This window comes from Lepidothrix coronata, unplaced genomic scaffold, assembly GCF_001604755.1.
Source record: "Lepidothrix coronata isolate B3197 unplaced genomic scaffold, Lepidothrix_coronata-1.0 Scaffold388, whole genome shotgun sequence".
In the NCBI taxonomy this organism is placed as follows: domain Eukaryota; kingdom Metazoa; phylum Chordata; class Aves; order Passeriformes; family Pipridae; genus Lepidothrix; species Lepidothrix coronata.
This window is the reverse complement of record NW_016690568.1, coordinates 134,828-146,768: the sequence shown is the minus strand read 5'-3', so window position 1 is coordinate 146,768 and position 11,941 is coordinate 134,828. Positions and strand designations below refer to the sequence as shown.

The following is an 11,941-nucleotide window of genomic DNA, read 5'->3' as shown; positions in this document are numbered from 1 at the left end:
CCTGCAAAAAAAGGAATCATTTCTCCTGGACACTTCTCCCACAGTCAGGGGCTTTTCAAATGTGCTCAGGGTCCCTCCCAGCTTCTGCCTGTCCTTGCATTTAAAGGCATGGGCATGTTTCAACAGCAGAACCCAGCTCCTCAGTGGCAGTATAAGCCCTGCTCTTACCTGGACAGACTCCCAGGCTCGGCACAGCTGTGGCTCATGGAGCAGCTTCCCAAGGCCCTTCTCTCTCCCAGCAGGAAGCACAACTCGCCTCCACTCCCCGGCACCAGGGGAAACCACGAGCCAGGCTGCAAATTGACACAGAACGAGCAAAAAGCATTAATTAATTTTTTCCCTGCACGGGAAAGGCTTTGGGATTCCGAGGCAAACCCTGAAACACCCAGAGAGCAACAGCCCCACAGCCCTGCCACGGCTCCCCCCGGGGTCACCCGGCAGTAAGGGGCTTACCCGGCCCCCGTTGCCCAGCACAACGCGCCCCTAAACGGCCCCCGGTCCCCCAGTCCATAAACCCGGCGGACAAGGCGCTCTCACCTCCGCAAAGTCACGAGGGGCCCGACCCTGCCGCACACCCCCAGCACAGACCCCCCAGCCCAGCCCGTGTCAGAGCACTCACCGCACATCCCCTGCCGTGTCACCTCTCCCGGGGCTGGGCTGGGTCCTGCCCCTGGCCGGGCTCGTCCTCCCGTGCAGCCTCTCCTGGTGCTGTGCTGAGCCGGGCTTGCCCAGGCGGGACCTCTGCGAACGAGGCACAGCTGCTTTGGGGACGGGAGCAATCAAGAAACCTTCCCGCAGGCTGACCCGGTCCCACCGGTGGCTGCGCTTGCCCCGTGCTCGGGGGGAGCCCCATCCTCGGGCGGCTCTGGCCGGCAGCCCCCCGGGCAGTTCCCGCAGAGCTGAACCTGCGCAAAGACAGTGGGAAAACTCTCGCGTACGCAACACAAAGTTCCAGGCGCTTTCCCCGCCGTGCCGCACATCCCTCCGGGAGAGGCCCCGGCCCGGGCACAGCCGAGCTCCCGGCACGGCCCGGGGGCGGCCGCTCGAGCCCCCCCGGCCGGAGCCGCAGCCGGGACAGCCCGGGCCGACCCCGGGCCGAGCTCCGCACCCTCCGTCCCGCGGGTGCCCCAAGGTCTCTGCGCACACACGGCCCTGCCGGGCACGGACACCCGGGATCACGGCGGGGCAGCACGGACACGGACACGGACACGGACACGGCACCGGCCCCTCCCCGCACGGCCCCGGCCCCTCCCCGCACAGCCCCGGCACTCACCGGCTCCCCCCGACCCGCACACCCCAAAGCCTCCCCGGGCCCCGCCGGCGCTCGGTAAAAGGGCTGAGGGCGGGGCCGGGCGGGGCCGGGCCGGGGCGGTCCCTGCGCGGCACCTGCGGGGCGGGGGGAGCGGGGCGGGGCTGCGGCACCAACGGGCTCGGTGGCGCCGTCTGGCGAAACCCGCCCGGCACTGCAGGAACAGCCCTCGGGGCGCGCTGGGAACGCAGTTCCCGGTTTTTGTTCGCCAGGGGGAGCCTTCGCTTGGCTCACCGAGGGGCACAGAGGTGTCACCATGTGCGTCGTGTCCATCTTCTGGTCTGGGGGGGGCCACAGGGGTCAGCGGGGGGCACAGGGGTCAGCGGGGGGCACCTGGGACCACCTGCAGTCACCTGGGACACCCTAGAGCTACTACGGGGTCACCACGTACATCACATCTGGCTTCTCGTCTGGGGGGTCATGGGGTCACCTGGGGGCACATGACCCGAGCAGCTGCCCGTCTGTCCCTGTGTCCGTGTGTCTGTCGGGCAGCACCGTGAGCACCCCCGGCCCAGGAACTGGCACTGACCGTGCCGCGGGTCAGGCACAGGCTGGTCCCAGCTCTGCCTTCATCTCTCCCTTCCCTCCATGGCCTCAGAACTCATGGGATTTCAAACAGTGACTTTTTACCCTCCAATCAATAAAGTGCAGCTTGTCTGACAGCACCTGCCAGGTGAGATCTGACCCTCTCCTTCCTCTCCCCCCATTGCTCTGGAACTCACACTCTCCAATGGCAAACCCCATGTTTTTGGAAGTCCACTTGAAATATTTCCTCTTTTTTTTTCCAGATGGGGAAGGTCCTGCCTGGAATGGAAATGGGTACAGAAGAGGAAACTTCAAAATGCCAAAACCAGGCACTGCCGTCTGAGTGAAAGCAGGGAAAGACTTGGGATGTTGAAGGTTTTATTGTGATGTGCTCCCTGATAAACACAAAGCATCAGGAGTGGACACCTGACAGACAGAGCAATGAGCTCGGAAGAAAGGAAATCCAAAGGTCCAAGGATTATCTGCACTGGGGGCTGGAAACCTCTGCTGAGCCATTGCCACCCTTCTTTCCTCTGAGAGACCCCACAGGGGCACTAGGATGTTGCCAGAATTGTATTCCCCAATGCTCAGATGCTGTTTTGTTGGTTGTGTGTTCACCTCTTTGCATTGCCTGCTGTGAACATGTTTGTGTTTCAGCTCAATAAAAAGTCCCTTTTAGTGTTTATTGTATGTGATTTTTGTGTTACAAATGTTAGTCAGTTACTCTAAACACTTCCCCTCGAACTGATGCATCACTGGATTGTGATGAATTGCCTCTTACACTGGAGCAGTTCTCTGCTGCTCTTGACACAGGCTGTTTTTAAGGCCCATAACAAAGAAAAACAATTAACCTGAAGAACACAGTGCTCACACCCTGGATCCCTTCAGCACTAGGTGTTTTCAAAGTTCATATAACCGAGCAATCCAAACAAGAAAAAGAATCCCTGAGCATCTCTCCCCTCACACCTCACCTCGTATTATGCTGCATTTGCCAAGTCCGTGTACCATCCTGTTGTTACCTGTCCAGTTCTCCATGTGTATCCCACCTTGTCTTGGCTGCAGCTGCTAAAACACAGGCTTGAGGTGTTTTTAGCAGCAATACCTTATTATAAAGAGAGGAAAATGTTGGGAACCCTTCATGGAATAAGCGCGAATACCAGACTGTGTCTCTTTGCGTTTCCTGTAGTTCTCCTTCCTGTTCTCGCCCGGCCTGGAGAGATGTGCGTGGCCATCACTAGGAAAATGATGTTACCGAATTTGTCCAAAATTTTTCATCACAGGCACACATTTTTCTAACAGAAAACACCATTGTAGTTTTGCCTTTTCCATGCCCTTTATAGGTGCAGCCCAGGATGTGCTCAGACGGTGTTTTCCCAGGAGGAAGGGGAGCCTTGGCCTCTCCTGCACAGCTCAGGTGGATGTGACAGAATTGGGGTGGCCTGGCAAGGCATGAACACATTTCTGTTTTCTGGAGTGCCTTGAAAGCTTTCTCTGTCCAGTTTCTGAGGTGTTTCTCTGCATGATTTCCTGTGGTCCAGCATCCCTGGTATCCCTTACTTTGTCCAAAGTCCAATGGCAAAGAATTGAATAATTCACGTGTAGGGTCTGGAATTAAATGGTTCTGTTAAAATTAGGCATAGAATACAGTAAGAAAAAGTGGACATTCTGTTCAGGTATGAAATAACTTGGAATAAAAACGGTGAAAAAGGGCAAGGGTTGGACGATTTTGGAGGTAAAATCTGAGTTTAATCTACTGGAGATAAGCAGGGAATAATAACTATTTTGGAGGAAAATTCTGTCCTAATCTGTAGGGGATAGAACAAATGTTTTGGGGGTAAGATATAGTCTGAGTGGTTTTTAGTTTAAAAATCCAGATAATATAAAGGGGAAAAAAATAGACCTTCTGGGCACAAAATCTGAGATAATAGGTAGATCAAAGAATGTACACTTGGAGGTAAAAATGAGGTAACCAGTAGTGCACAGGTAGAGAAATTTTGGGGGATAAAATCTGATGTAATCTCCAGGGGAGAGAATGAACATCTTGAGGGAAACTGAGGTGAACAGTGGTGGATGGATAGGGAAAATTTGGGGGGGTAAAACTTGAAATAACCTGAGAATGAACAGGTGTTTTCTCTCCTTCTCATACTGAAATTTTAGTCTTTTTAGATGACTTATATCCCCCCTCAAAATCAAATCAAGTTCTCCAGAGAAATGTACCACAAAAGCCATTTTTTTACGCCTTATTTCCCAAATTTCCACTCTTATTTATTTCTCTCACTGCAACAGTAATGAATATCACAGAAATAACTATGAGACAGGGGAATAAATGGGATGTGACTGAAAATGCTCATTTTTGTCACTCGGGCAGGAACCAGCTGGTGTTTAGAATGTTCAGCCAGAAGCAACGTGGACACAGCCATAAGAAAACCCAGGGACTGCTGAGTCCAGTTCACATTTCACGCTGTATCTCCAACATTTCAGTCCATGAGAGTTACAGGATAAGGGATTACTCACAGGCTAAGACATTTCCATAAATGTCGTTCAAGCAACTCTGCTTCAGCTGCTCTGAGAGATTCACAGAGAAAATGAAGGAATGTTTTCTTCTTTGGGCATCCACAGTAATTGTACCTGAGTCAGTAATCTCAGTTCTCTTTTTCTCTTATGTCCCAGTAAATGGAAGATTTTAATCCTGTCCTTGTTTCAGCCCAGTTCAAGAGCAGCAGCTCGTGGCTGGCTGAGGGGAGTGTCCACTGGTTTAAGCTGGTGACACAAAGGGATGAGTTTGGTTTCCTGCTGATATCAAATGTTCAGATGTGATGTGAGTTTGATGTCTCCTTCAAACAAGAAACACTTCAGCATTTCTGTCAGAAAGGGCTCACAAAGCACGAGTTTCACACATAGTGAATAAACTCTGCCAGGCCTAAATCTTTCTGGTGGTTCCTAGCGTGTTTCACTTGATCCCATCATTGCAGGACTCTTCCAGATCCTCCATGATCAAATCCTGCTGGTTATTCACCCAGTTTCCTTTCTTAACTGGCTTCCTCTCCTCCTTAGCTGTTTGAAAAGACTGATCCTGGGGCGTCTGGCACTGGGCAGCTGGCAAGAGGTCCTTGCTTTGGCCTGGCTGGGAATAGACCTCCCTGGAGCAGAGCTGGAGTTTGAAGACACCCTGGAAGCCCCGGCGGAAGTTTTCGTTACAGAACCCGTAGATGATGGGGTTGACACTGCTGTTGAAGAAGGCCAGCCAGTGAGCAAAGGGATAAATGTAGATGTTGATGAGCTGCAGCTGGAGATCGGAGAGGCTGGCGTAGTCCGAGAGCAGCATCAGAGTCCACAGGGGGAGCCAGGACAGGGTGAAAAGCAGAGTCACGACGACGAGCATTTGGATGGCTCTCTGTTTCCTCTTCCAGGTGCTGTGCCGCTGCTCCTGGCCACGCTCCCCAGCCCCGGCTGTGTGGGAGAGGGCGACGCTGATCCGGGTGTACATGATGACGATGAGCGACAGGGGAGCCAGGTAGATGTTGGCAAAGAGAACCGTCGTGTAGATCTTCCTCATCGCCGGGTCAGGCCAGTCCTCCCGGCACCAGTACACCGGGCGGGTGTCGTTGCCGGGGCCCAGGATCACCCTGAAGTGCTTCTCCTCCTGCACCTGCAGCAGGACTGCCGAGGGACACATGATGGCCACGGCCAGGATCCAGATGACCGCGACGATGGTGACGGCGGTGGGGATGGTCAGCTTCTGCTTGAAGGGGTACACGATGCACCGGAACCTGGCAAGGTGGCGAGGACACAGGGGACACGTGTGGAGAAGCCATTGGAGGAATGCTTCATCACCCGGCTTTAAGATTTAGCCCCCAGTTTTCCTCTACCCAATACTGATTCCCTTAGTTTACCTTAATATGTTCATTCACTACCCTACAGGTTATTTCAAATAACCCAGATTTTCCTTATGGAATTTAAAATGCACACGCATTTTAAATTGTTTTTTTTAAAAAACAAAGATGGAGTCATCTCATCCTCTTTTATCAGCAGCTGCTTGTGATGCTCCACTTAGCTAAGGCAGGTATTAACACCTCTGCTATCCAGCTTAACAGCTGAGGGACAAACCACTTCCAGGCCAGACAGGATAGCCTGGTTTCACTGTCTTGAAGAGATACCAGTGGAGGAGCAAATTGCTGTGGCTGCTCTTTAGACCTGGCAACATCTTGTTTGGCTTAACAGCCTCAGCAGAAAAATACATCTAATTTATTGCGGTGTTGGGTGAGTTAATGAACAGGCTCATTGTGGTCAGAGGGCAGAGGGAGGTGAGAGTGGTGGTCACAGACTCTGCAGCATCTTACCTGTCCACGGCAATAGCAACCAGAGTGAACACAGAGGCAGAAACAGAGATTCCTTGGACCATCCCGCTCATCTTGCACACCAAGCTCCCAAAAGGCCATCCTGGAAGGAAACAGGCAGTTGGAATTGCTGTCATCTCACTGCAGGACTCTACTTAAAATTATTTGCTCTTGTCTTCCATTTCCTGAGTAGACTCCTGGAATGGTCTTGGTTAGAAGGGACCTTGAAGATCATCTCCTTCCAACCCCTCTGCCATGGACAGGGACACCTTTCAATATCCCAGCTTGCTCCAAGTGCCATCCAGCCTGGCCTTGAGGATTTCCAGGGTTGGGGCAGCCACAATTTCTCTGGGCTTATATGCATAAGAGGAATTTTCTGCCCTGGAACTAAGAGAGCAAGGGTTAGGGAGGCAAAGAGTGTGGAAGCAGATGCTTTGTCAGCTGCCTTTCTGATGACAGGTGACTTTCTGATGTTCCAAAAACCAGCAAAGCAAACATCTGTGGTTTAACATCCCGATAAAATGAGACATCAAGACAGGAAAGGGAATTGACTGCTACAGTGGATTGTTCTCTTCATCTAACTCGTGGCATCCACCAAGACTTCCCAAACATACCACCTGGCAATGGGAGAATCCCTTCCTAAGGATGAGGGATGTGGAAGTCAGCAAGCAGGCAGAAGGTGGGTTAGAGGCTTGTCTTCCTCACCCCTGCTCCCAGTGACTCGAAATGCTCATAGAGCCCCCTCCGAAACACGCCCCCGGCTCTCCCTGCCCCTGGTGAGAGCCAGCCCACCTGCAATGATGTTGTCCAGGAGGGTGGTGGGCATGCAGAAGATCCCCACCAGCAGGTCACTGACAGCCAGGTTCAGGATGAACAGGTTGGTGACCGTCCGCATGTGTTTGCTCCGCAGGACGACGAAGCAAACCAGCCCGTTGCCCACCATGCAGAGGAGGAAGATGAGGAGGTAGGATATGATGAAGACAGCAGCCACTGAAGGCTGGTGAAGGTAGAAGTCCACGTAGGAGACGTTGCCTTCCCAGTAGAGGTACTTGTACGTCCCGTTGTAATTCAGCGCGGGGGGCCAGTCGAACGAAGCGTTGGAGTCCATTTTCTTACTCGTGTTCTAACGTGCCTTAGAAAATATCTGTAAAAAAAGTCATTTTTTGCAGTTGATCCTTATGAATCTGTCATTATTATTATTATTACTGTTATTATCTGCCTTGAGTACACTGTGTTCTGAAACACAAGCAAACCTCAGGTGTGCTCATCCCTCTGTGGCTTATTTTAACAGTCCGTGTTCTGGGCCTCCCCAAATAGGAAAAACAACAAATACTACTTGTAGAGTTTGACCACACAGGCCTACAAAAGTGACCAGTGAGGCTCCTTTCTCCTTCTGCAGGCTCTATAAATTAAGTCCTTCCTTTCCCAAAGGAGGAGAAAGCCAGACAGGACGTAAAACAGCCTCTTGTGCTGCGTCAACTGAACAAACCAACAACTTGCCCAGCTGATTTTGAGGTAAAAAGTAATCAGAATTCCTGAGGAATACATTTACTGAACAGCTGGAGTGATCTAACAATGGTGAGGTTGCTGAGCAACAATCACTGAAATAATCACTAATTTAATCACTGAAAACCAGGGATTAAAGCTTTCTGAAGTGGCAGAAATGTTCTGCCTGCATGTATCCAAACGCAATCCCGTTTCATGGAACATGAGTTGTTTTTTATGTACAGTTGGTATTAGACTATTATTGCTCAGAAAGCGTGTAGCTCACAGTCTGCAATCATGAAGGACCATGCTGTGTTTGAAACATGCTCAGGTACAAGAGACCTGGAGTCATTTCCTAGCAGGTAACTTGACTTGGAAGCAAAAGAACAGCAAAATTAATCGGTGGAAGAAGGCATGAAATTAAAATATGAGTGTAGGTGCCTTTAGGACACTTCAAATTTCTTATTATAAATGGAAATTGAATTAAGGCACAAGTGTCCAAATCCTGATGGGCTTGTACGAACATCAAAGTTTCTGCAAATGTTTTACTTTCAGGTAGCAGGCACAGCAAAAATTAATTTTTTCTGCTGTGCCTGAGGTTTGGAACAAGCAGAGCGGTGAAAAACCACCATGTTCTGGTCTCTTGTGTCTGTTTAGAAGTCAGCAGCAGTGCAGGGTTTTAAAGGGTCTGTTTTACATACTCATTAAATGCTTGCACAGCCCGGTAGGGAGACAAGAATCTGGAATCTCTCACCAAAAACCGGCTACTTGTATGTTTGAACAAGCAATAATTATATATTCCCTTGGGCTGTCCTTGTGGAGAAAGGCTTATCATGATTGTTTTTTATTCAACACGTTTTCAAAATTACCAGAATTGTTTTTATTGAAATGTGTGATGTGCCAACTGCTTTCCCCAGCCAGAGCTCAGAGTCAGCTGCTGTGGGAAGTGGTTTTAATGCCAGCTTTCCTCACCCCCCTCAAGGCAGCAGCTCTGGTGCACTTGCACCCAAACATGCTCAGGATGGGGAACACTGGGAGAATGCAAATACAGATATTTGGCAATAGGAGTTTGCACTGTTCCTGTAATCCCAAGCCTGGAGCTGTGGTCTATAAATTCCAGGAGATGCTGCCTCCCTCAGACCCTGTTTAAAGCTCAGCATCCCTCGTGCCAGAGAGCTAGACTTAATTTGCTGCTCTTCACCAATATTATTATTATTATTATTATTATTGTAAATTACCACTCATTTTCTTCTTCAATCCTTTGCTTCTCAGAGGTGCTGCTTTAGGAAGATGCTTCAGCCTGGGGAAGGTGCTTTTGGATCCTGCCACATTCCCAGTCCTCATGCCCAGCGGGATCTGTGCTGTCCCCAACAGGTGAGACAGATCTGGCTTTCCATCCTTACCTGCTGGAGTCTGGGTTTTCAAGGGGCCTCTTGTTGTCTGAGAGAGAAGTTCCTTGTTCATTCCAGAACAGAATTATCCATTATCACACTAAAAACAGGAGGATTGATCTAATCATTATTTTTTGATACATATTTTGCGTTTTCTCTTTTTTTTTTTTTCTTTTGACTTTGTGTTGTGAAGCAGCAGCTTCCAATCTTTTCAGTAATGATCTCTGTAATGGCTTTTGTTCATAACTGATAAACAAGAAGTTGTAAACAGCCTCAAGGCAAAACTGGAGCTGTGTCTGCATGTAGCTTGATCCCAGTTGTACTAATGAAATTTTGGCTGTAGCAGGCACAGAAAAGTTGCTGTACAAACACCAGAGCTGTCAGGAAATAGAAAAGCTCCACAGATTTTTATTATACTGAAGCTGAGGGAGATGAGGATTAGCTGCAAGGAGAAATTAAGACAGTGCCTTATGTTTTCACAAGGTCTTTGCCAGCTAAAACAGGCAGTGACAAATAACTGAGAGAGGCATAGAAGACAGAAACATAAATGATCTAAGAAAAGGGAAAAAATAATGCAATCCCTAAATATCAAGAGATGATAAATAACAGTAATCTGCTTCCACGGGGTAATTTGATAAGGGCAAGGCCTCCCTTTCTAATGTAATAAACCAGAGAAAATCTGCAATGGAGTAAGGCGAGAGTCTCCCCAGGTGAAAATCTGCCCAGTCCCACATTGGGTTTCCAAGCACAGAAGCCTCATTCCCTGCTGGAATCCCGGTCACAGCCCCCTGGAATCCCGGTCACAGCCCCCATGGACAAAAAGGCAGTTTAAGGTCTCATGTGCTGACCAGGACAATCTCATACATCTGGATATGGAAAGCCAGTTCTCTAATGTTACAGTAACAGTTCAAGGTTATTCTGAAGTTGTACAATTGTCTTTATGTTGGGCAGGAAATCCCCTGGAGCTGCCAACACTGTTTCACTTCACTTCCCTGCACAACCTCTGGGTTTGTGATGTGGATTTGTGCGTGTGAAATCTCCTCACAGAGTCCTCTGAGGCTGGAACAAAGACAAGGAACCTTCAGAGACAGGGGCAGTAGGAGTGTGTTGTCATGGAAAAAAAGAAAATTTCATGTGGTACGTGCAAAAATATTTGTTCTTGCCTTCTCCTGAGCTCTGTGCTCTGTGTCATGAGCGAACTCCAGAAATTTCCTGGGTACCTTGAAAAATGATCTCTGGCCTGCTGAGAGGTGGGAAAGTCCTGCTGGCACAATTCAGCCCCTGAGGGATGACAGAAAAAGCAGGACCTGAGTTCGTAAGTGTCTGAGAAATAAGGAAGAGGCAAGTGCGTGAGTTGTCCTGTGCCTCAGTGGAATAGGAAAAGCCATTGACTAAAAAAACTAAAATGCTGTTCCACAGGGAGCCCTGCACAGGCCATGGGAATTGGGATCATCTTTGCTTCTCTTCCAGAGCAACTGCAGCCACCCCAAGCCTCCTATTACCAGTTCCTGGGGCTCTGGCAATGGGACAAGGAGCAGGGCAGGAACTGTCACTCCCAGCCCGGAGCACATGCACTCACCGAGATCATTCCACAGACAGGGCAGCCTTGTCCCAAGCCAGGATTTCATTGGAATGTCATCAACTGCTTGGGAATTGCTTTAAGGTAGGATTGAGCTTTATTATGCACTTATTATCTGTTTCCCACCTGAGTAGAAGTGTTGGGTCTGGGTCATGCAGGACTTGAGCTGCCAAGTACAAACTCTGAGGGTATTTATGAATTGAGGCAATAGAACTTACTCTTCAAGTGTTTTATTTACCTTTTCATCCATCAGAATTTCCATGATATTTTCTATGAAATACCTCAGAGTGGTTTATCTCCAAATAAGCCTGAATATCCCAGTAGGTTTCAGCTACTGTGAGCTGTGGAGGAAAACAATCCTAAAAATAACCAATTGTAATGAAATAGTTTTTTCTTGCTGGCATTCTCTTCCATGAAGAAAATCAAGTGCTCTCTGAGAAGCCAATTTCTCAGTCTGAAATGGGCAATCCTGGGGAGATGTGCCAATTTTGAAGTTGTACACAGAGCTCTTCTCAATGGATTTAAACTGCTTATCCTCCCCTCAGAGTCATTTATCTGCTTAGTCTGAGCTGGAACCAAAGAAAATAGTTCGTCAAGGTATTTTTTTTTTTAAAGATCTTAAACTTTTCCTCTCCCGTATAATTATAAAGAAGAAGGCTATTAGCAGGATGGCTGTAATAAACAAGACATGACTGAGATGCAGATTGCTCATCCACTTGAGCTGGGAATATAAAACATTTCACCGAAAAGCCAAACTCAAATGTAAATCAGGAGATGAAAGTGACAGGTGAGGCATTCACAGCAAGTTTGTTATAGCTCTTTATTTATATATATATCATTTCCACCCTGTTTCATTAGAGCTGAGGCTGCTTACCTATTCCTTGTCATTATACTCTTATTTTTCTTGCTTCCTGCTCAGTCAAACTTCAAGCTTCTGAATATATTTATTTCTATTTGATGTGTCACAGCCTGTTTTAAATTTTAACTAAAATCTCAGTCACCTGTTCCCTGAAATCAGGTTGAAGTACGATTTCCACATCCAGGCACACTTCTGCAGCCTCTTTATTGAGAAGCCTGGCAAGCCATGGGATTTTATCTGCCTCATCTTGGAAACAAGTCCCTGTTTTAGAAGCTTTCAGTAGAGGATTACTGAAGTTCTCCTGACATCCAGCCTGTAATCAGCAGCTTCCCATCCATCACGGGAAACTGAGCAGGGACCCCACTAAATATTCTCTGGACTGGTCACAGCTTTTTCCCTGGAGAGATGCTCCAGCAGCACTTAGCAGTGAGTGTCGGGGATTAGTGAAATCGATGA

The 11,941-nt window shown here is 48.8% G+C and overlaps 1 protein-coding gene across 1 annotated transcript; it reads right to left on the bottom strand.

Moving 5' to 3' along the window:
• Nucleotides 1-4,588: 4,588 nt before the first annotated feature.
• NPFFR2 (neuropeptide FF receptor 2) lies at nucleotides 4,589-10,635 on the bottom strand. The gene is made up of 4 exons (XM_017839213.1): nucleotides 10,627-10,635; nucleotides 6,964-7,294; nucleotides 6,175-6,274; nucleotides 4,589-5,604 (listed from the first exon to the last, which is right to left on the bottom strand). Exons 1-4 carry the CDS (start codon nucleotides 10,633-10,635, stop codon nucleotides 4,785-4,787), a joined length of 1,260 nt encoding a protein of 419 aa, XP_017694702.1. The 3' UTR covers nucleotides 4,589-4,784.
• Nucleotides 10,636-11,941: the final 1,306 nt, after the last annotated feature.

Bases quoted from the DNA above. Each gene is read 5' to 3' on its own strand.
- NPFFR2 (XM_017839213.1), bottom strand. The intron at 6,275-6,963 runs GTGGGCTGGCTC...GTTTCCTTCCAG, and splicing joins CCTGGACAACATCATTGCAG to GATGGCCTTTTGGGAGCTTG. The intron at 5,605-6,174 runs GTAAGATGCTGC...CCACCTTGCCAG, and splicing joins GTTGCTATTGCCGTGGACAG to GTTCCGGTGCATCGTGTACC.